At 40.6% G+C, this 23,888-nt stretch overlaps 1 protein-coding gene across 1 annotated transcript in view; it reads left to right on the forward strand.

Annotated features, from left to right (window-relative positions):
- The window catches only part of ppm1h (protein phosphatase, Mg2+/Mn2+ dependent, 1H), a 74,067-nt gene that overhangs the window by 20,860 nt on the left and 29,319 nt on the right, over positions 1–23,888 (forward strand). The window contains exons 2-4 of the mRNA XM_080438734.1: positions 9,366–9,531; positions 13,785–13,901; positions 14,915–15,172. Of these exons, the coding sequence (XP_080294860.1) occupies positions 9,366–9,531; positions 13,785–13,901; positions 14,915–15,172 (541 nt within the window). The remainder of the gene's footprint in view (positions 1–9,365; positions 9,532–13,784; positions 13,902–14,914; positions 15,173–23,888) is intronic.

The following is a 23,888-nucleotide window of genomic DNA, read 5'->3' on the forward strand; positions in this document are numbered from 1 at the left end:
AATTCAGAACCTCTGCCCCAAATCTTTCACATGGGCCTGTTATAGCGCCACCAGGAGGCCGATTTGTGCAAAACTCATTTTTTTATATTACTCCTACAAATTGTATCCAAACGTCATGCAAATCGGTACACAGTATCTCTATAGTCATGTGATCAACACGGATCTGTCCAATTTCCCATATTCCATCCTCATTGCCTAAGGTTGGCTTCCAAAGTTTGCAGGATTGGTCCGTTTTGAACAAAAAGCCTCAAAGTATACACACAGCTTGGGATTTCCGTGAAATTTCACACGCACATTCCCTCTAGGCCGAGGAAGAAATGCCACCCTTCTCACATTGGCCTGTTATAGCGCCACCAGCAGGTCTAATTTAGCAAAACACATTTTTGGAACAAAATGCCTCAAATCATGAATGCAGTGTCAATGCAAGAATAAATGGCACGGTTGGCACCCTTTTCACATTGGCCTATTATAGCGCCACCAGGAGGCCAGAATAACGTACCTAACCTGGCGGAGACCTGTGCTCCGAGGAGCACTTTTTCTAGTTCACATTGTAATTGTGTTGTAACTGCTGCTTTGGCCCGGTCTTGGCTATTATATAGGTCTCACTTGCAATAGAGGTTTCATACAGCGTTGCCAGGTTTGTGCAAGAGAAACAAGCGGTCAGGTCTGTGAAAACAAGCCGATCGGTTTTACCACTTGGAACCCTAAATACTAATCGTTGCTGTCGGGAAGAAACCTCTTATCTAAAAAAAATATTTAAACTTCTTTTCGTAAATTAAAGGAGAGATCCGGACATTTTAAGTGTTATCTTTGATGTGTCGCTAATCACTCACCATCATTGAAATGGATGTTGAGTTATTCCAGAGAGTCCCGTGTCATGCAGTCTGGCGACCACCTCCGTGGCATAATGGGAGCCTGTGTAAGAGTGAAATTCGTCTATTATAACCGATGCAAAGTTAGTTTTTTCTCTACTACTGCTCATTGTGGAGTCTCATGATACTCAAACATGCACTGAAAGTCGCGCACGAGTTATCGTTCGTGCAGAACTAGACGACGCTGGTTGCTTACTTCTTCCACAGAACCTGGCGTCTGTGGAAGAAGTAAGCAACCAGCATCATCTCCTTTAACGCCCTACTTGATCATACTACAGCGTCACGCAAAAGCATCAAAAGTAGCAGATCCCCAAGCTCGAAACGCAGCGCGAAGCGACACGTTTTGAGCTTGTAGATTAACTTTTTCACTAACTCCGTCACTTTCAGTTCAGCACAGCTGAGGTGTGTGTGTGTCACTGTCCAGCTGACGCTCATTAATGTTTCTTGCATCAAAGCAATTATGTTGTGTTTCTGCATCAAACAGAGCTACACCTAATCTAAGATTCCATCAAAGCCAAGAATTTTTACACAACCCTGTCTGGTATTATATAATGTTTTGTTTGAACTGTTGGAAATAGCTAGACTACACTTGGTTGTTAAAGTCCAGATGAAAACAATATGATTGGAATAATTTGGATTAAGTTAGATTTTTTATCGAATCGTGACCCCAAGACTCTGAATCGAAACTAGAATCGTTTTGATTTAAAAATGTTTTATTTTTAATCAAAATCGTGACCCCAAGAATCTGAATCGAATCATGAGATAGCAGAAGATTCCCAGCCCCTATGCTGGTTTCATACCTCAACGTGACTTTCCTGGTTTAAATAAAGATTACGCGCTTTTGAAGAACAAAGAAGCCCGAGGTGCCTCGGGTGGTGATTGAAAGTGTGCTGGAGTCAATTGAGGGAAAACGAGAGTTCAGCGACTCCGAGCACAATGACTCGTTTCACATACAACTGTAATTATGTGTGCTTGGAGCTACGGTCAGTCAGGGCTGTTGTTGTGTTGTGGAAATCAGCCTGTTTAGAACTCTGCAGCTGGCGTAACTGTTTCTGTTTCTGTCGGGCATAAACCTCTTATCTCCGTATTTTAGCTTTTTGTGTATTATTTTGTAAATTAACGTCCTACTTGATCATACTACAGCGTCACACAAAAGCATCAAAAGTAGCAGATCTACAAGCTCGAAACGCAGAATTTGAATCCTGAAAAGGATTTTGGACTTATGAGGTTTTTCCACCTGACAGATACGATTTATTATCTGGCAAGAATACATTAACAAAGCAAGCATGAAACATACACACACACACACGCACACACACGCGCGCACACGCACACGCACACACACGAGCGTGAGATAATCCAAGGCTGATCAAAGCCACACGTTCTTTTAGCCATGAGAATAAAAACTACTTCCAATTTTTTCTAGCTTGGATTCCATTCTTCAGCGCTCAGTACAAACACCTCATTTTTGAAACCACTTTGAAGCATTATGAGCTTATTAAACGGTGTCTCTCTCACACACACACACACACACACACACACACACACACACACACACACACACACACACACACACACACACGTTTGTATTACTACACTTGTTGTGTGAGGACATCAAAATGTTGATATTTTGAATGAAAATGGCGATTTTATTCTATTTTATCTTTTTTTCCCGCCGATTTTAACACATCGGGTGCCAAACACGGTCTGAACCGTGTTTTTTCACAGAGTAGAGCTTCGGTGCCGAGAACACGGTCTGAACCGGAGGGGCTAGAGCAGCTCTGGAATCACCCACGGTGATTCTGAGAAGGAAAACCCTTATAGATCACCGTGCCAAAAACATGGCTCCCCATCCGCTTCCGTTCTATCTCCTTCTCTAAAACCCCTATAACTCCGAAACTTTTTACTTTGGGGAAAACGACTCATTTTGTATGCGCGATCGCTGCGCCATTGTGACCCGCTTGAGAGATGTTATCGTTCCAGGCGTTAGTCAGGACCATCGGGCAAAATGGAGGCATGTTTTTTTTCACATGGAATGCACGTCGTGGAGTCTACAGCTTAAACAGCGCCACGCAGCTCCCAATGTACCGAATGTGTTAAAAGCTTGTCGCACGTTGAGCTTTCAGACCGGCTATTTTAGATTTTAGTAGAAGTATAAATCAGGCGTAACTCCAGTCCTATAACCCCTAAACCTAACCTCTAAAAGTCTAATCCTAACCCTAACCCCAACCTGAACATTTTCCTAATTGTAAGCCTAATTCCCCAAATCTGTTTTAATCCATTTAAACCCGGAACGCAGCTGTGTGTTGTTTTAAGATTTCTTTGGGCTATTCAAAAATAGCAGATATACAAGCTCATAACGCGGCTTGTAGACCTGCTATTTTTGAAAAATCGTGAACATTTTGTGCACATCTTTGAATATATATATATTTGTAACTCAAATCTTTGCTTCTGGGTATCTCTGGAACAACATTTTTTTTTTTAAATATTTTATATTTTCTTTATATTTTTATATTTTTTATGTAAAAAAAACAACTATTAGGATTTAGAAAACATTTTTAGAATCGGCCTCAGGTCTTAACTCATTGAGTTTCACGTGTTTTACCGCAATGGTTTTTTTTTTTGTTGAATTTTTTTTTTCAGAACCCAAGATATCTGAAGATTTGCTGCTCCATTCAGTCCTTGTTTAACTTATTACTTCAAAAGGCTGTATCTCGGCTCCTGAGCACTTTTTTTCTACTATGTATTTTTGGCCCAGATAGCGATGACCTCGTTGACATTTGTGAAACCACACACAGTGCAACCCTCAGTGATTAGCACCCACCAGGGGATCCATTATACTGGAGATACATATTCTGTGACTACTTGAAAATCTTAAGATAGAAAAATCTCTGGCACTGGGACCACGTAGCCAGAAATAATTCTGGCACTCAATGAGTTAACCCAAGCACAACACAAGCATTTCTCTTGTGAGGATCAGGAAAATGGTTCTCACAAAGTCACTTTCTCAAATTCTACTATACCTGTGGGGACATTTGGTCCTCACAAGTATAGTACACACACACACACACACACAGACACACACACACACACACACACACACACACACACACACACATAGACACACACACACACACACACACACACACACACACACACACACACACACACACACACACACACACACACACACACACCCCATTCTCATATAGCCGTCATTATAATGCAGTGTGTGGGTTGGTACAGCAGTGAGAGCTGTATACGGTTGGCCTAGTTATCAGTGTTACAGTTGCTCCACAAACCAGTGTCTTTCCCCTCAGAGTTGTTGCTGAGCGTTGTGCTTTCTGCCGCTTCAGCTACATTTACACTTAGTGCTACAGAGGAAAGTTGGCCAGGAGCAGAACTAGGCCACACAGTAGACCACAGTGTAGTGTAGACGGGGTAATTAAGGTCATGCAGAGGGCCCCGACGTCAACGTTGGGGCCAGAAGTGAAAATGAGGAAAGTGGAGATGACAGCCCCACGTCCAGTGGTGGAAAGTACTTGAGTACATTTACTCAAGTACTGTTCTTTTTTCCCCCTTTTTTAAAATATATATAATATAATAATATTTTTTAAATATATATATATATATATATATATATATATATATATATATATATATATATATAGAGAGAAACCAGCTATGTCCAAAATATTTACTTTTCAGGAAATGAAAAAACAAACATGTCTTTAGAACAACAACACAATACTTTTACTTAGCTTGAGTATTCCAATTGTTTTGATGCCTCATACTTCTACTCCACTACTTAAAGTATTGTACTTTTTACTCCACTACATTAATTTAAAACTTTAGTTACTAGTTATCTGCCACTTTATTTACAGTAACAACTTAAGCCCCATTTTGTACTATTTGAAAATAGGATCTAAAACTCACAACACGTCGCAATGAAACGCGCTGTTAGCTTGAAGATAGGATATTTTTTTTCAAGTGTGATAGATTTTATTTAAATATATATATATATATATATCATTTTTTGGGTACTCTAAAGCAGTGTGTCTGAACCTGTGGGTTGGTTTTGCGGGTCCCCAGATGACAGTAAAGTGACGAGGACTTTTAATGAAATGGAATGAAAGATCATTACTGCATCAAAAGTAATCAACAAACTATACTATAAAAACTGGTCAAAATGTGGGCAAATTGTCAATATTGAGGCACATATTTTGAAAATGGCTGATTTGAGCTTGTAGATCGGCTATTTTCACTATTTATCTGTGGAACCGAGTCAAACTAAATGTAACTCCTCAACAACATCCAAGAGCTTTGTCAGGGTGGGGAGTCCTCAGTTCAAAAATGTCTCAGTGTAAGTAAAAAGTCTTGAGTACTTCCAGCCACAGTGCAGTGCAGACAGGGTAATTAAGGTCATATCCACCAGGCCCCCCCCCCCCCCCCCCAAGGTGAACGGAGTCTGGGACGGGAAAATGAGTTTAGTGAAAGATGACACGCACGCACGCACGCACGCACGCACGCACGCACGCACGCACGCACGCACGCACGCACGCACGCACGCGCACACACACACACACACACACACACACACACACACACACTGATCTGTGTCATTTTAAGATTTCTTTGGGCTATTCAAAAATAGCAGATCTACAAGCTCATAGCGCGGCACCGAGTGCCGCGCTATGAGCTTGTAGATCTGCTATTTTTGAAAAATCGTGAACATTTTGTGCAAATCTTTGAATATATAGAGATTTTTAAAGCGAACATTTGTAACTCAAATCTTTGCTTCTGGGAATCTCTGGAACAACATATTTTGACATATTTTGAGATATTTTATATTTTTTTGCATTTTATATTTTATTTATATATTCTTTATATTTTTATATTTTATATGAAAAAAAAAAAAACTATTAGGATTTACAATGTAATGCACACACGCGCACGCACACGCGCACACACACACACACACACACACACACACACACACACACACACACACACACACTCTATCCCTGTGGGTCTGGAGACATTCTCCTCTCTGATCACAGATGAAAGGCTTGACTGCTTTCTATTTTTTTCTCTTTTTTTTTTCCTTCTTTACCCTTTTTTCTCCCCAATTTAGTCGTTATGCCAATTAGCTCCTCCCAGTGGTGGAAAGTAACTAAGTACATTTACTTAAGTACTGTACTTAAGTAACATTTTGAGGTATTTGTCCTTTACTTGAGTATTTCCAATTTCCAATACTTTTACTTCTACGCCACTACATCTCAGAGGCAAATATTGTACTTTTACTCCACTACAATTATTTGAAAACTTTAGTTACTAGTTACTTTTTAGATAAATTATGATATTATGAAACATACATTAATTAACCACTTTAGCCCTATTTTATATATATATATAGTATGTATTTGGGCCGCGGGACCCCCATCTCAAAATATGTTGTTCCAGGGACCCCCTACAGAAGCAAAGATTTGAGTTACCAAATGTTGAAAATATATATATTCAAAGATTTGCGCAAATTTGCGAGATTTTTCAAAAATAGCAGATCTACAAGCTCATAGCGCGCCGCGCTCTGAGCTTGTAGATCTGCTTTTTTTTTTTTTCACGCATCGAGAGTGAAAGCCGTGCCAAAACACAGAAGTTGCTATTTATATATCATCATCATATCATGTTGTATCGTTAAGCTATGGAGTTACATCCACAATTAGGACGATTACAAGAGGCGACGTTAACAATATTCATTTAAGATGAAGGTGGAAATCTAAAGCTAAGCTTGCAGACTGACGCGTTACGTTATTTGTGTTACACCTTCTTATAGTTCATGGGTTCCCAAAACGTTTCAGTGCCACGAACCCCCCAAAATGAATCTAGAACTGGGGACCCCCCCCTCCCCCCCACCCTAACAAGCACTTGGAATTGTAGGAGTAAAGGCCAGTTCAATAAACAAACGGAGGTACTGGGCTTGCGCTGCTGTTTTGAACTGATACTGACATAAGGAAGGCTTTACAAGCTGCTTCTTGTATTTTCACACGTCAGTTAGAGACAAGTAGGGAACTGCAGCACATGTGAAAAAAGTCAGCGGGTGTTTTTGTTTTATATCCCGGGTGGGATGCAAGCAGCCGTGCTCGTCATCAACTCCACTTTCTCACAAACGTATCTCTTCACACTAGATTCCAAACTTGATTTTGCAACCCGGTGATTTATAACTAGTTGCGTGCCCGTGTCTTCAGTATTATGTGAGCTTGTAGATTAGCTGTTTTCGCCGCGTCGCAGGTGTAGTGTAGAGATGCACCGATACAGGTTTTTTCAATTCCGATCCGATATATCAATTAGGATATTTTTCGATATCCGATATATATGCCGATATCCGAGCAAAACTTTAAATACAAAAAAAAATTCATTACCTTTCAATTAAAGACATTTATTACTGAATATTTTAAAGTACAATAACAGTAGAAAAAAAACAAATACACTATGATCTATCACCAAAAGAAAATACCTACAAATAATAAATTAAAACAATGTGCATACTTAGCTGCTTCTTAAAATTGTATTAAACACAAAAAAAAAAGAAGCTTTTTTTTATACTTTTTTTTATACTTTTATTTTCATGTCCGATATCCGATACGTGAAATAAGTCATATCGGTAGCCGATACCGATACCGTATCAGAATCAATTAGTTCAGTCACGATACGAGTTAAAATGGAAAATGTACAAGAAATACGGCTTGTAGCAACGACACTGTGCAACGCTGGTTGTTCACGCTGTAGCACAAACAATTCCATTGTGACTTCTGTGGTGTTTCTACAGGGCATGTGCTATTATTAGCGTAATGCTGTAGAATTGGGAACAGGGAAATTGTCCAAGGAGCCAATTATAATAGAGGGAAATCTTACCGTGTGAACTTCAGGTCTTCTCCTGTCAGTGTTCTGTTATTCCTGTTGTCACATGTGAGCAGTGGTGGAAAGCAACTAAGTACATTTACTTAAGTACGGTACTTAAGTATAATTTTGAGGTATTTTTTACTTTACTGGAGTATTTCCAATTTTCAGTACTTTTACTTCTACTCCACTACATATCAGAGGCAAATATTGTACTTTTACTCCACTACAATTATTTGAGAACTTTAGTTACTAGTTTCTTTGCAATTATCAATTATTACATTATAAAACATACATTAACCACTTTAGCGCTATTTTATACCTAGGCTATTTGAAAATAGCCGATCTACAAGCTCACAACGCGTCGCATCGCGACGCGTTGTGAGCTTGTTGATCTGCTATTTTCAAACATATTAGTACTTTTACTTTTGATACTTTAAGTACATTTTGAATTTTTTATACGAATAAATGTGGACAAGACGCTTGTACCCTGAAGGCCAGCCAAGGGCCAGGCTAGATCAGTGACTGACTACTTTACACAAACCATGTGACTCTTGTGGACATTACCTAATGGTCAGACTATGCAAACTATGTGGTAATTATGTAGAGTACAGTGTCCAGCATTCAGAGAGAGGGAGAGAGGTGGGTCAAAATGGAGAGTGTTGTTAGCAAACGCAATGCATGCTCATAAGTAACTCAGCTCCATAGCAGCAATAACCATCTGCCATGTTTGTACCATGCGCATGTACACATGTATGCTTCACCGTGCACAGAAAGTACATTAACCCATTAAGACCGGGAACGCATCTGTGTCATTTTTAGATTTCTTTGGGCCATTAAAAAATAGCAGATATACAAGCTCGCTATGACCTTGTAGATCTGCTATTTTTGAAAGATCTAGAACATTTTTGCAAATCTTCGAATATACATATTTTTTAAAGCAAACATTTTAACTCTTTGCTTCTGGGGGTCCCTGGAACAAATCATTTTCAGATGGGGTTCGGCGGCCAAATACATATCATTTTGGGGGTCCTTGACGTGAACAAGTTTGAGAACCACTGATATAGTAACATGAGTTTTTCAGAAAACTGTTTTTGTAGAATCGGAACCTCAAAAGATATCCTATACAATATGGATAAAGTGGTTAAAATGATTTTGATGCTTAACAAATTTAGCTTGGGACCCCCTGGAACCTCCCTAAGGACCCATGGGGGTCCCCGGACCCCTCTTTGAGAACCAATGCTGTATTGTGTGTTTGTTTACTTGGCTGCCATGTTGGATACGGCACAAAATCAAGCAGCGCAGATTGATATGAGCCAGGTGCTCTGAGTCTTTGATTAGTCATTGTTCAAAAATAACAGACAGATGAATTCAGTGATTAACCAAAACCGTTTGACAACAGTTGTTTTTCTTTTTTTGATCTCTGAAGTTGCTTAGAATCCCTTTAAAATATTGAAGATGCTCGCGTATAATGACATGCCCAAAATAGGGATGGCGAAGTCCAGGTTTTCAAAATAAGAGTCCACAGGGCTGCCAGAGGAGGGCAAGAGGCAACTTCGCTCTAAGATCTTCTTTTGTGTCCGTTTGTCCTCACAGGGTGATCAACGCGGGGAAAAGCACTTTGAACGAGGACCAGGCGTGCTGTGAGGTCCTGATGGTCCAGAGGAGACTCGGTGGGGGGTCCACGCCCAGCCGGACCCCCACGTCCCGCAGGAGGTCCTCCCTGCCCAACGGAGAGGGCCTGGGCCTCAGGGACGGCCTGGTGAGTCTGGCTTCTACATGGATTATTAACCCATTAAGACCTGAGGCCGATTCTACAAAATGCCTTCTAAATCAGTGGTTCTCAAACTTTTTCGTGCCAAGGACCCCCAAATTGATATGTATTTGGCCACGGACCGCCATATGATGATTTTTTTTTGCCAGGGACCCCCAAAGAGAAAAACTCTTTTTTTCAAAAAAAAAAAAAGGTTTTATTGGTTCAATGTTTATAAAACCCACAGACACACACTTATAATTTAATTTTTTAAATGGACCGAAATAAAGATTTACTACTACTACACTTACACTGCTGCACCTTTCATTTAAAAAACGAAATCCCCAAATGACGCAACTATCAGATCTACAAGCTCAAAACGCATCCCGTACACTGACGCGTTGTGAGCTTGTAGATCAGCTATCTTCGCTACTTCTTTTTGCAACGCCCCTTTGTACGACAAAGTGGGACATTCATTCGTTTAGGATAAAACCCCCTCCTTCAATGTCCTGAGGGGCTGCAGTGTGAGCCTGCCTCGTTCTGTCTGATCAGCACAAAGCCATGTCCTTCTCTCTGCACACTGCATCACATCAGCCATGCTAGACACGCACGCACGCACGCACGCACGCACGCACGCACGCACGCACGCACGCACGCACGCACGCACGCACGCACGCACGCACGCACGCACGCACGCACGCACGCACGCACGCACGCCATCTTCATCACCATCCTTCAAGTGCCCTCGAAACAAGGATGTACGTTCACGCACACGCGCACACACACACACACACACACACACACACACACACACGCACACACAACTATGCAAAAACACAGACACTATAAGCAGACATGCAGAACATTATATCTCTGTTGTTAAAAGTTCAGTTCAGGTCAGTCCATTATTATTCCCGCTTACTGAATACTCATCTCTTAACCTTTTCACTGCCAGACTCATTTCTGGCTGCGTGCACCCACTGCCAGCGATTTCCTTACCTTTTGACGTAGTCACAGAATGTTTTTTTTTTTTTTTTTTTTCTTAATTTTTTTATCCCGCGATTTTTGTAACCCATTTTTTTCACCCGGTGCCAATTTCCTAAGTGATCCTGGGCGCTACACCAGCGCTACACCAGCATTACACCAGTTCCCCACAGTAGGGAGGCCAGGGCCGAGCTCATGCTTCCTTCAGGCAAGAGAGCCAACTGACCTTCTTGTCACCCGACAGGGGGGAGTTTCCCTGGTAGGACGTAGCGCGTGGAAGGAACACGTTATTCCAACCAGTTCCCTTCCCCTCCATCAGGCGCCCCGGCTGTCATGGGGGAGGCGGTATAGTGACCAGGATTACTACATGTTTTTGTGAGGGTATTAACTACCCTAGGAGACACGGGGAGAACATGCAAACTCCACACAGAGTAGGCCCTTTCGCCAACCCCACCTAGGGTATGGGCGCTAGTCACAGAATGTTTATCTCCAGTATGATCGATCCCATGATAGTCGGAAATGAATGGCAGGAGGATTCAGATTTCAGAGCGAAACTTTACAAAATAAAACGGTAAAATGCTTTGCACGGGGCTCGGGAGAAAGAGAAGAGGTGATATGGACACATTTTCGCTACATCGATGTGGAGAACAAAACACAATGCTTGATTTTATCCGAAGGCAAGCAATGTGGGAAAAACACAACAACTTGAAGAGACACAAGCGTTCACCACAAAGAGATCGAGTTATAAGTTAACAAAAGGTTTGCACTTTCTCCATTTACACCCCATACATCTACACAAACGTTCAGATTTCAAATATAAAGTGCTTACCTCATGGCCAGGGATGTTACAATTCTATTCGGGTAACCCATAAGTACCCATATTTTCCGTATTGTCCAATAAAAAACATTTTAATCCGATCGGTGGCCATTTTCTCCGTATTTTCTCCACGCTTTCAACTACGTGACCCTATCGGTTGGGAGGTGTAATTGCACTCTGATACACTATAACTCTATGAGAAAATGACCGCCAATCGGATTAAAATGCTTTTTATTGAACAATACAGAAGTTACGGGTACTTATACCCACCCGAAGTAAATTGTAACATCCGTGGCCACGGAATAAAAACTTTATATTTGAAATCCGAACGTTTATGTAGATGTACGGGCTGTAAATGGAGAAAGTGCAAAAAACAGGTTGAAGTTTCGTCATGACTGTCATAATATGACCGTGATGTAATGCTGCTTTAAATTTAGTAGCAGCAAGCGAACTATAGTAACTTGTAAACAACCCAGTGACAAACCTATATTATTATTATTCATAATACTAATATTCACATTATTGTCTGAGCGTAAAGCTCTCATTCTATCAGCTGTCCACGTCGCTGACAAACGCATCTCCTCTCCTCCCTCAGTGCAACAAGTGAACACAATGCTATGTTCCACAAATGTGCTCAATCCTGCGCAAAATATCTGATCTTCAAGCATAAAACAGTTGCTGCGTGACAAGCTGTATGCTTGTAGATCCAATCTTTTTCCACCGCTTTGCAGTGAAAGGGAAAGTGGAAAATGGGTCGCCAAATTTTGAGAGAGAAATAAGCAGGCAGGTCTATGAAAATGTTACTGCATACATTGTGCCTTTCTGTGTGTCTCCTATATGTCATCATGAGGATCGTTAGCACCTGTTAGGACATCTTCCATAAATAACACTACTACAAAGGTTCCAATCTTTCGGCCATTACAGAGGAATGCACTGAAATCCATCCTTGAATAATGTAAATGTGTGCAATTTAGTAGCTACTTCGTTACAGGTCAGTCAAAGTCCAGAATTAAACAAACAACACAAAATGAAGGAAAACATTGCATTGTATTTATGGGGTTTATAGCCGAGGCTAATTTGCACCTAATACCTAAGACCTAATAAAAAAATTGTAATGCTGCTATAAATCTAGTAGCAGCAAGCGAACTATAGTAACTTGTAAACAACCCAGTGTGCAAACTGTGCACAAAACACGTGGGCAGCTATATTATTATTACCATTATAATGTAATTATATATATATATAATTATAATAATAATAATAATAATAATAATAATAATAGAAAGACGTGAAAAACAAGCCAAAAGTCGCTTATAATAAGCAGACATGGCAACATAGACTCTGAGTCTGCTCGTCTACGGGCCGCTCTGCGGGGGGTCTAGAGGTGTCAACTGCTCTTGCCTGGGGGAGAGAGGGGGAGAGCGGTCAATTTAGCCAAAATATAACGGTTGGGATGGTATATATGGTATATATTTCATATTTATAATACGTTTCAGAAGAAAAAAAAAACGGAGATGATTTGAAACAAATATTTAGGAAAAGTCATGAAAGGGGAACTTTCTCAGAGCTTCATGAGAGAAGATAATCCACTTTAAATTCTCAAAATCGGTCATATTGATAGCTTAGTCATGCAAGTGTTAAGACCTGGAACGCATTTGTGTCATTTTTAGATTTGAGCTAAAAAGCATTATTTTACACTTTGGGCTATTCAAAAATAGCAGATCTACAAGCTCATAGCGCGGCACCGAGTGCCGCGCTATGAGCTTGTAGATCTGCTATTTATGAAAAATCGTGAACGTGTGTGCAAATCTTTGAATATATATTATTTTAAAGCGATTTTTTTAACTCAAATCTTTGTCCGCGGCCAAATTACATATCATTTTGGGGGTCCTTGACATGAAAGATTTTGAGAATCACTGATATAGAAACATACGTTTTTTTCAAAAAACTGTTTAGGATTTTGAAGACATTTTGTAGAATCGGAACCTCAGGTCTTAAAGGAGTAGTTCACCCAAAAAATTACTTATTTTCTTTCAATTGCCCACCCCATGAAGCCTTGAATTCATGGATTTGTTTTTGTTTTTGTCGCATTCCTAAGCCAATAATTTGATGACTGGGTGTATTTCCGGTAGGAGACACAAATAATCTACTTTGTGTCTCCTACTGGATACATTAGCCGGTAGGAGACAGGAATCACATTATTAGCTTAGGAATGCGACAAAAACTTTTTTAAAAAATCATTAATTCAAGGCTTCATGTGGTGTGCAATTGATAGAAAATAAGCATTATTTTGGGTGAACTACTCCTTTAATGGGTTAAAGTGAAGATGGTAAGGTTGGAATATGAATGATGCAATGCTCGCCCATCTCTCGCCGGTTTTTCATTGTGTGTGTGCGTGTGCGTGTGCGTGTGCGTGTGCGTGTGCGTGTGTGTGTGTGTGTGTGTGTGTGTGTGAATGCAGGACAGCTGTGAGGGCCTGACCTTCCACTACTGGGGTCTGTTCGACGGCCACGCGGGCTCCGGGGCGGCGGTGGTCGCCTCGCGTCTGCTCCAGCACCACATCGGCCTGCACCTCCAGGTACGCCCGGCGCCATCGCCCGATGATCTACAAGCTCACAACGCGTTGTGAGCTTGTAGATCTGCTATTTTCAAACAGCCTAGGTATAGAATAGGGCTAAAGTGGTTAATGTATGTTTATTGTTTAATAATGTAATCATTTATATCTGCAAAGTAACTAGTAACTAAAGTTTTCAAATCATTGTAGTGGAGTGAAAAGTACAATATTTGCCTCTGAGATGTAGTGGAGTAGAAGTAAAAGTACTGAAAATTGGAAACACTCCAGTAAAGTAGAACTACCTCAACATTGTACTTAAGTACAGTACTTGAGTAAATGTACTTAGTTACTTTACACCGCTGGTGGGGAGGAATTAATCAGCATAACGACTAAATTGGGGGAGAAAAAGGGGGTAAAGATGAAAGAAAGAAAAAAATTATATGTATTTCTATGCATTAAAGCTTTCATGACATTCAGTTTTACACATTAACACATTAAAAGTGTTTGTCATGGTCCTTCAAACGTGTAGAAAAAGTTTTAACTGAAAATCCCACTCCAGTGAGCCATTGCAGGTGTTTTTCTCTCACATTTCTAAAGCCTTTTCAACTGCAATGAAAAAAGAAATCTTTGCCTGCGGGTGTCGCTGTTGAGGGATTTTGCCTGTCAATCATCACCTCTGCTCCGCCCCCCCCCCCACCCCCACCCCCCCAAGGAAAGGATAGGGGAGGGGAGGGGCGAGGAGGAGAGTGGGCGGGATTAATGGCCTGTGACTTCACTGTCCAAGGGCCAATCACAGATTACTTTTCAGCCTAATTATTCAGAAAACCCCAGACCACAGAAAATCCACTGAATGTTCAAAGTTCAGTTTTTTGGTGTGTAATTGAGGTCATAAAACCCCCCAAAAAACCATAAAAAAATGTAAAAAAGTGAAAATGAATGTCATAGAACCTTTAAATAAACCGTCAATTCCAATTATTTGCACAACAATGAATCGTCGACCGACCACCGTCCGTTTTTTTTCCACCCTGCACCTCCAGGAGGTCCTGGAGATCCTGCGAGTGCCGGCCCTGGTGCCGCCCACCTGCATGGGGGAGGAGCCTCTCAGCCACCACCACACGCCCACCTCCCACCGCGGGACCCTCACCCGGGCGGCCTCGCTGCGCGGGGCGGCGGGGGGAGCCCCCGGCTCGCCCGGCGCCCACCATGCGCAGCCCCCCATGCGCTTCTTCAGCGAGAAGAAGGTCTCACACGAGAGCCTGGTGATGGGAGCCATAGAGAACGCCTTCAAAGATATGGTGAGAGACACACACACACACCCACACACACACACACACACACACACACACACACACACACACACACACACACACACACACACACACACACACACACACACACACACACACACACACACACACAAATCATTTGGACAATGTGTCACGTGTTGAAGGAACACAAAGGTGTTTGTAGATATCATTATTTTTAATAACAATGTTTTTGTTAGATTTTTGCCTCTGAAGGCACAACCTCCTTTTTCAGGAATAAGGAATCCTTAGGAAACTTGTGGATATATAATATATATATAATATCTGTATTTTCTTTTTAAGCGAACATTTTAAACTAAAATCTTTACTTTTGGGGGGTCCCTGGAACAACCTATTTTGAGATGGGGGGGGGGTCCACGGCCAAATACATTTTGGGGGGTCCTTGACATGAAAAAAGTTTGACATAAGGATGTTAGGATTTAGAAGACATTCATAGCAGAGTCCTGCACGGGTCCAATTTTGAGAACCCGCGCCCGCCCCGCCCGTCAATACTCAGATCCGTAGACCGACCCGTCACCCGTGATTATTTCAAAATACGAACCAGACCCGCCCCGCCCCGCCCGTCAAATAAACGACCCGTTGTCCGCCCGTTTACCCGTGTAAAATGTAAATCCTATTCAAAAGTGTGTTGAAAAAGATAGCAGCCTTCAACAACAGCGCTACATTCAGTGGTCAGGTTTGTACAGAAATCAAGTGAAGACGGAGGAGCGAGTTTAAGACACGCGCGAACGCGCATCTACGCAGCACACATGTGTCGTTGTTTACGTCAGCAGATAGTTTTAATTTGAAGGTTTAACAGGATGTTCAATGTGTTTTTGTGAGTTAAGATAACCAGAGCCGTGCGGGAGAAATGCGGGGCCCTGTGCGAACTCGCGCGCGCGCGCGCGCGCGCGCGCCCCCGTCCCCGCGCACGCGTGATTTTTTGGCGGTTTTGGGCGGATATTTCCGAGTTTTTGGTGGTTATTTGCGGTTATTTCTTTTTATAACTCTTAATAAATGTGATTCTGTTTTTTTTTCTTTATTTTTTTTTCGTTTTTTTGCGGGGCTCCCCCAAGCGCGGGGCCCTGTGCGGCCGCACCGTTCGCACTACCCTTGGCGCGGCCCTGAAGATAACTGACCAGCGTGCTCCATGCCGTTGTGCTGTGTTAAGTTACACAAGTGACGTTGTTTGGGCGGAAACAGTGCTCTCTGATTTTCACAATAAAATGATACCCGCCCGCGATTAGTTCAGTACCGCCCGTCCCCGTACCCGTGATCTTATCAAAGTAAAATTTTCACCCGTTTTCACCCGTCAAACGCGGGTACCCGGCCCGTTGCAGGACTCTGATTCATAGACCCCCCCCAGAAGCAAAGATTTGAGTTACAAAATGTACACAATGTACAAGATTTGCACACATTTTTCACGTTTTTTTCAAAAATAGCAGATCTACAAGCTCATAGTGCGGCCGCACTATGAGCTTGTAGATCTGCTATTTTAGGAATAGCCCAAAGAAATCTTAAAATGACACACAGATGTGTTCCCGGTCTTAATGGGTTAAACTAAGCAGAGAATGACCTTGTCTGGATGTCCTGCATTCTATAGCAGCTCTAAGAGAAGCAGGCGTCTGACCAGCTGTGTGCAGGATGATAAGACACACACACACACACACACACACACACACACACACACACACACACACACACACACACACACACACACACACACACACACACACACACACAGACACAGACACACACACACACTGCGTACTGTGTGGAATGCATTATGCATCAGTATTTCCCTCACGTCAGTAGCATATTGTGGCGGTCAGGTGTAAACCACGTATATAAAAAAAAACGTGTTCCTTTTTATTATAAAAACTAAATCGCATTGAGACGCGTGAGGTCGTAGATCGGCTATTTTCACGACTTTTGTTCTACACTCTTGTATGATAGTAGGGCATTAATGTTACCAAAAAGCAGTGGTGGAAAAAGTGCTCAGATATTTTACTTAAGTAAAAGTAGAAATATCACAATATAAAACTGCTCTGTTGCAAATAAAAGGCCTGTGTTCAAAATGTTACTTGAGTAAAAGTACAAAAGCATTGTCTTCAAAATATACTTAAAGTACCAAAAGTAAAAGTACAAAAATGTCTGGAAGATCGGCTAGATCGGCTAGATCGGCTAGATCGGCTATTTTCAAACGGCCTAGGTATAAAATATGGCTAAAGTGGTTAATGTATGTTTTATAATATAATGATTTATATCTGCAAAGTAACTAGTAACTAAAGTTTTCAAATAATTGTAGTGGAGTAAAAGTACAACATTTGCCACTGAGATGTAGTGGAGTAGAAGTAAAAGTACCGGAAATTGGAAATACTCCAGTAAAGTAAAAAAAAAACCTCAAAATTGTACTTAAGTACAGCACTTGAGTAAATTTACTTAGTTACTTTGCCAAAAACAACCACTGCCAAAAACACAAGTTGAAACATGGCGACACGAGTTGGTTTCTGCCCGACAACAACGATACGGTGCCAGTCAGTCAGTATGTCAGACAGCTAGAGTGACAATCAGCCAGCAGACTGCACTGCAGGGACACACACTCTGTGCTGGAAGACAATGTGAGACATTTTATCTCATGCAGCTAAACACTGTCCATGTGTCTCCTCTGGAAGACAATGGGGACATTTTATCTCATGCAGCTAAACACTGTCCATGTGTCTCCTCTGGAAGACAATGGGGACATTTTATCTCATGCAGCTAAACACTGTCCATGTGTCTCCTCTGGAAGACAATGAGAGACATTTTATCTCATGCAGCTAAACACTGTGTCTGTGTCTCCTCTGGAAGACAATGAGGGACATTTTATCTCATGCAGCTAAACACTGTCCATGTGTCTCCTCTGGAAGACAATGGGGACATTTTATCTCATACAGCTAAACACTGTCCATGTGTCTCCTCTGGAAGACAATGAGGGACATTTTATCTCATACAGCTAAACACTGTCCATGTGTCTCCTCTGGAAGACAATGAGAGACATTTAGCTCCAGTGTTCATATTTAACCCATTAAGACCGGGAACACATCTGTGTCATTTTGTCATTTCTTTGGCTATTAAAAAAGATCTACAAGCTCATAGCGCGGCACTCGGTGCCACGCTATGAGCTTGTATATCTGTTGTTTTTTTTTTATCGGGAACATTTGTGCAAATCTTTGAATATATATATATATGAATTATATATATATGTTTTAAAGCAACACAAAAAAACTCAGATCTGTGCTTCATGGGGGGTCCCTGGAACAACATATTTTTAGATGTGGGTCCGCAGCCAAATATATATCATTTTGGGGGTCCTCGACATGGAAAAAAGTTGGAGCACAGCTGATAGCAACATAAGCTTTTTTTTTTTTACTGTTAGGATTTAGAAGACATTTGTAGAATATATATTCAAAGATTTGCACAAATGTTCAAGATTTTTCAATAATAGCAGATCTACAAGCTCAAGGCGCGGCACTCGTTGCCGCGCCTTGAGCTTGTAGATCTGCTATTATTGGAATAGCCAGAGAAATCTGAAAATGACACAGATACGTTCCCGGTCTTAATAGGTTAAACAGCTCATTATTATGTAGTTTTAGTCACATGGTCTTTTGAATAAAATTCCATTTCGTTTTTGTCATATTTTAGTCATCTGAAATGTTGCACTTTTAGTCTAGTTTTATTTGACTAAATATAATATTTGAGTCAACTAAATCTACAGCTGATGTCTTAGTTCTACTGGATGTCTTCTCCACTAGTCCCTCTCTAAAAGTTTTGTATAGTTTCAATTTTTTGGACAAAATTGTCAATATATGTAGTTTTACTCATCATAGCTTAGTTTTGATGTAGTTTTCGTCTGTGAATTAGTCGACAAAATGAACACCGTTTTGGTGCGTTCACACGGGCCAGATAGATACAAAGATACAAAGATACAACAATACACAGCATCTTTGTATCTGTGTCGCTTTGTATCCATGTTGCTCAACATGGTCGTTGACGTCGTCTTCATCATCATCATCAGGGCTGCAGTTGTAGCTTTGTAGCTTTATATCTGGAAGTTGAACCTGCAGCTCAACTTGAATTTGTATCTTTGTATCTTTGTCGCTACAGCTACAAACGTGGGATGTATCTTTGTGTCACTGGTTTCCATTGAAAATGAATGGTAGCATATATCTTTATGTCACTGGTTTCCATTGAAAATGAATGGTAGCGTGTATCTGGTAGCGTGTATCTGACTTCGTTTACATGGACCCTAATATTTTACTTTTATTAACCCATTCAAATCCGGTCATTTTAGATTTTTAGCTATAACCAATTATTTTACACTTTGGGTTATTGAAAAATAGCAGATATACAACCTCATAGCCGCACTACGAACTTGTAGATCTGCTATTTATTTCTTTTGAATCGGGAAAATGTGTGCAAATCTTTGAATAAAGGCCTATATATTTTTTTAAAGCAAACATTTTTAACTCAAATCTTTGCTTCTGGGGGGATTCTAGAAATGTCCTAACAGTTTTGTTTTTTTAAACTTATGTTGCTATAATATCTGTGGTTCTCAAACTTTTTTCATGTCAAGGACCACCCAAAATGATATGTATGTGTCCGTGGACCCCCATATCAAAATATGTTGTTCCAGGGACCCCCAGAAGCAAAGATTTGAGTTAAAAATGTATTATATACAAAGATTTGCAATTTTTTTCACGATTTTTCTAAAATTGCAAATCTACGAGTGCCGCGCTACGAGCTTGTAGATCTGCTATTTTTGAATAGCCAAAGAAATCTAAAGTGACACAGGTGCGTTCCAGGGTTGAATGGGTTAAAGTAGTAAAGCTCGATCACAATAGGAATGCTTCGTGTAATCACGACAGTTGGAAGAGAATATTCTGATCTGGTCTGAGCAGAAAGAATGTTCATTCTGGTTGTTAGAGACCTTTTGATATTCAGATCAACAGGACAATATCGGCATTTTGACACTTATTCAGATCCTTTCTCTCTGGTTGGTCGGTCTCTGGTTCAACACAAGAAAAAAACCTGGCAGAACCACTTCGTGCGTGTTAAAAGTCTGATTTAAATGCTTTGAGGCAACAAGGATTACTTTTATTTAACGTCCATGCAAACGGTTAAAGGTACGGTAAGTGATTTTCTTTGGTTAAAATAAGTGTTAAATAGCTCTATATTCTGATAGTACTCATTGCTATAGAGTGTCTGTTCAGTAAAAGGAGTCTCCTTGTCTCTCCAGCTCTTTATAAAACAGAAAATGCATTTTTGTTTCAGTTTCAGTTTCATTTCCAATTTTATCCAATCAGTATTTAAACAAGTGAAATTGGAAGTGATGACACTAAGAAATGAGCAGGCAAAATTGGAACTGGAACACTATAAATATGATGCTTAAAAATTGGTACTTTCTCCTGATTGGCTGAGATTTTGACACCTACCAGAAAATGTATTTTCTGTTTATTAAAGAGCTGGAGAGACGGGGAGACTCCTGTGACTGAACAAACACTCTATAGCAATGATTACTATCAGAATATAGTGCTTTAACCTTTTAACAAAATACCTTTTGTTTTAACCAAAAAATAGCACTTACCCTACCTTTTAAGTTGGAATCTCTGATCGGAATGACTTCATTCTGAATGAAGAAAATGTTGTGGATGTAAAGGCAGTCGCTATGAATTGTACCGATTTTAAAAAAGTGAGGACAAAATGATCTCATCAAGTGTAGCGACCATCCTGACCACTAGGTGGTAGTATGCAATCAGTCATACTTAAACACTGTCAAAGGGCCTTGACATTGAAACAATGTATTGTGGCTGTTGTTGTATCAGGCAGGCTTCATGTCAGTTATGGTGTACAACAGAGGTACAGGATTTGGTCTTGGTAACCTCAGTGGTTAAAATAGATATTATACATTGACAATCAATAATGACAATTGTGCAGTCAATAATTTAACCACTTAAACCCTATATACTTCCTTGACCCGGGTCTGCCTCTACACCAAATCCCTTCACTGAAAAGAACTACAATCTACAAGCTCACAATGCGCCACGTTGTCACATGTTGTGACTTTTGTAGATTGTCTATTTGGGGAGAGGGGAGAGTCAAGGGGAATGCCATGCAACTCAAGAGGGCATCGGCTAGTTTCACTGTTTTGAAGGTTTTTGAAAATTTTCAAAGTCAGTGGCCAATGATGCAGCTTTGGAGTGGGATTTAGAAGAGGCTGAAATCCCATGATAATTAATTACGTTTTAGAACATATATTTTACTCACTCCATTCCCATACATGACTTCATAAGATGATAGAAAATACACCCCTGTGTTGTCTGTCTGTCTCTAAACTCATATCTTATCTTATCATATATTATATTTTAATCTATGTTACCATTTCCTTGTCTCTCTCTCTCTCCCATGTGTACGTTCAGATCCACATGATTAGATGTTTTTAATAGAGTGTGTGAGTTGAAGTGAGTTCATGTTATCAGGAAGGATCCAGCGCCGCCTGTCTTCTCTGACACCAATCTGCACATTCCTGCTGGAAGCAGAGAGACAGGCTGCTGCTGCAGTCTGATAAACACACACACATCAAAAGAAACGTGCCTGGCTCAGAGGCACGCGGGCTTATCACACTGATGAGCCTTCTTGTTAGCCCAGCGCACCAATCAGAAGAAGGAATGAGATGTCTCTCTGGCATAGACTTATGGCATTTGTCTTTAAAACGCACACACACACACACACACGTTCCTGTATGGAATGGATACATACATTACCCAGTAGACACACACACAGACATATTCATGCCTATATGATGCATACCCCACACACACACACACACACACACACACACACACACACACACACACACACACACACACACACACACACACACACACACACACACACACACACACACACACACACACACACACACACACACACACTCTAAAATATGTGTGTGTGCATATTTTCTGTACATAATGTTAACAATACAGTACATGCCAGATGAACAGATGCTCGCATACACACATACATGAATAGTACATACCAGACACACACACACACACACACTAACACACACACACACACACACACACACACACACACAGCGTTCTAATGAGGTGTAGTAGCAGAAGGGTCTGGAAGGGGTTAACATTCCTCAGCAGATAACATGTTAATCACATGAACCCTGGTGAACCCTGTTTTGAGACACTTTCATCAAAACGGCAATAGTAGCAGATCTACAAGCTCACAATGTGTCAGGGTGAGCTTAACTTTAGACTTTTTTATTACCTTAATAAACATGGTCATTAATCTAGCGACTGGAAGCAAATAGTATTTAAGTCTTCTTTCAATCATCATGATATGCGTTTTGGTAAATTATGGTCCCATTTGTTTTAAAATTGATGTTAATTAGGATAAAGTATGCTGTAGGAGGGGTGTGGCTACCTTGTGTTGATTTGATTGACAAGCTACACAACCAATACCATTCATTTCCGAGTGCATAGGATATGACGCGATATAGAAAGATGGCGGATTTGAAATTGCATTTTTTCCATTGAAAAATGGGCTTCATTTACGGTCTGTAGTGTATCGGTGTAACTTTGTCCATCCTTTTCACTGCCTATGGTGTAAAACACTGGGTGAAATTAGTTTGTGTGCAAGTCCCATCGTTTTGTTATTTCCAGAAAGAGTAAGCGAAGGGAGTGGGGGAGCAAGAGCAGAAAAAAAATAACAAAAAGGTATATTTACAGTATATACGTCCGTATGTAGTGTAAATACATTAGCCTACATGTTTCATCCATTCACACAGTGTACTGGACACATAGCAGCTCATGTTACAGTGGTTCCCTGGTGCCTGTCCACTGTCTCTGGACCACTGCCCATGTATGTCCCTGTCATCACAGCCCCCTTAGGACGCATTAACCCATTAACTGCCAGAGGTATTTTCATAGAAAAAAAAAAGTACTCAGGAGCCGAGATACAGAATTTTTAAGTTTTAAGTTAAGAAAGTGGATAGGAGTCTAGATCTTCGACCAAAGACCAAGGAGATATGATTTTTCGAAGATCTAGACTCCCATCCACTTCCTTGTTAACTTAAAACTTAAAAATTCTGTATCTCGGCTCCTGAGTACTTTTGTTTTTTCATTGAAAAATCTCTGGCAGTCTACTGCAAAAAATCTGGCAGGAAATGAGTTAAGAAAGCATCTGCTGTCATTTTAGATTTCTTTGGCTATTCAAAGATAGCAGATCTACAAGCTCATAGCGCTATGATCTTGTAGATCTGCAATTTTTTAATATCCCAAAGAAATCTATAAAAATGATACAGAGACGTTCCCGGTCCTAAATGGATTAAGTCTTAAGCAGTGCTGGAATAACTACTGATGTCAAAGTAGCAATACCAAAATGTAGAAATGCTCTGTTAAAAGTAAAAGTAAAAGTATTGGCATCAAAACATATTTACAGATCCAAAGTAAAAAATAGTAAATGGTCCACATTTGTTCCCTTTGTTTGTTTTCCAAACTTTTTCGAAAATAACTACAAGCTTTAAGATGGGCTATTTTTGAATATTCAAAGTATTAAATAGTTCTAAGTAATCTCTCAAGGGAGGGGGGTCATAAGGAGTATGAGCAGCCCGCTTCAAATTCGTGTTAGCATTTTTGATTAATCCGGTGAC

Source organism: Gymnoscopelus braueri (genome assembly GCF_963280865.1).
Source record: "Gymnoscopelus braueri genome assembly, chromosome: 9".
Classification (NCBI taxonomy): domain Eukaryota; kingdom Metazoa; phylum Chordata; class Actinopteri; order Myctophiformes; family Myctophidae; genus Gymnoscopelus; species Gymnoscopelus braueri.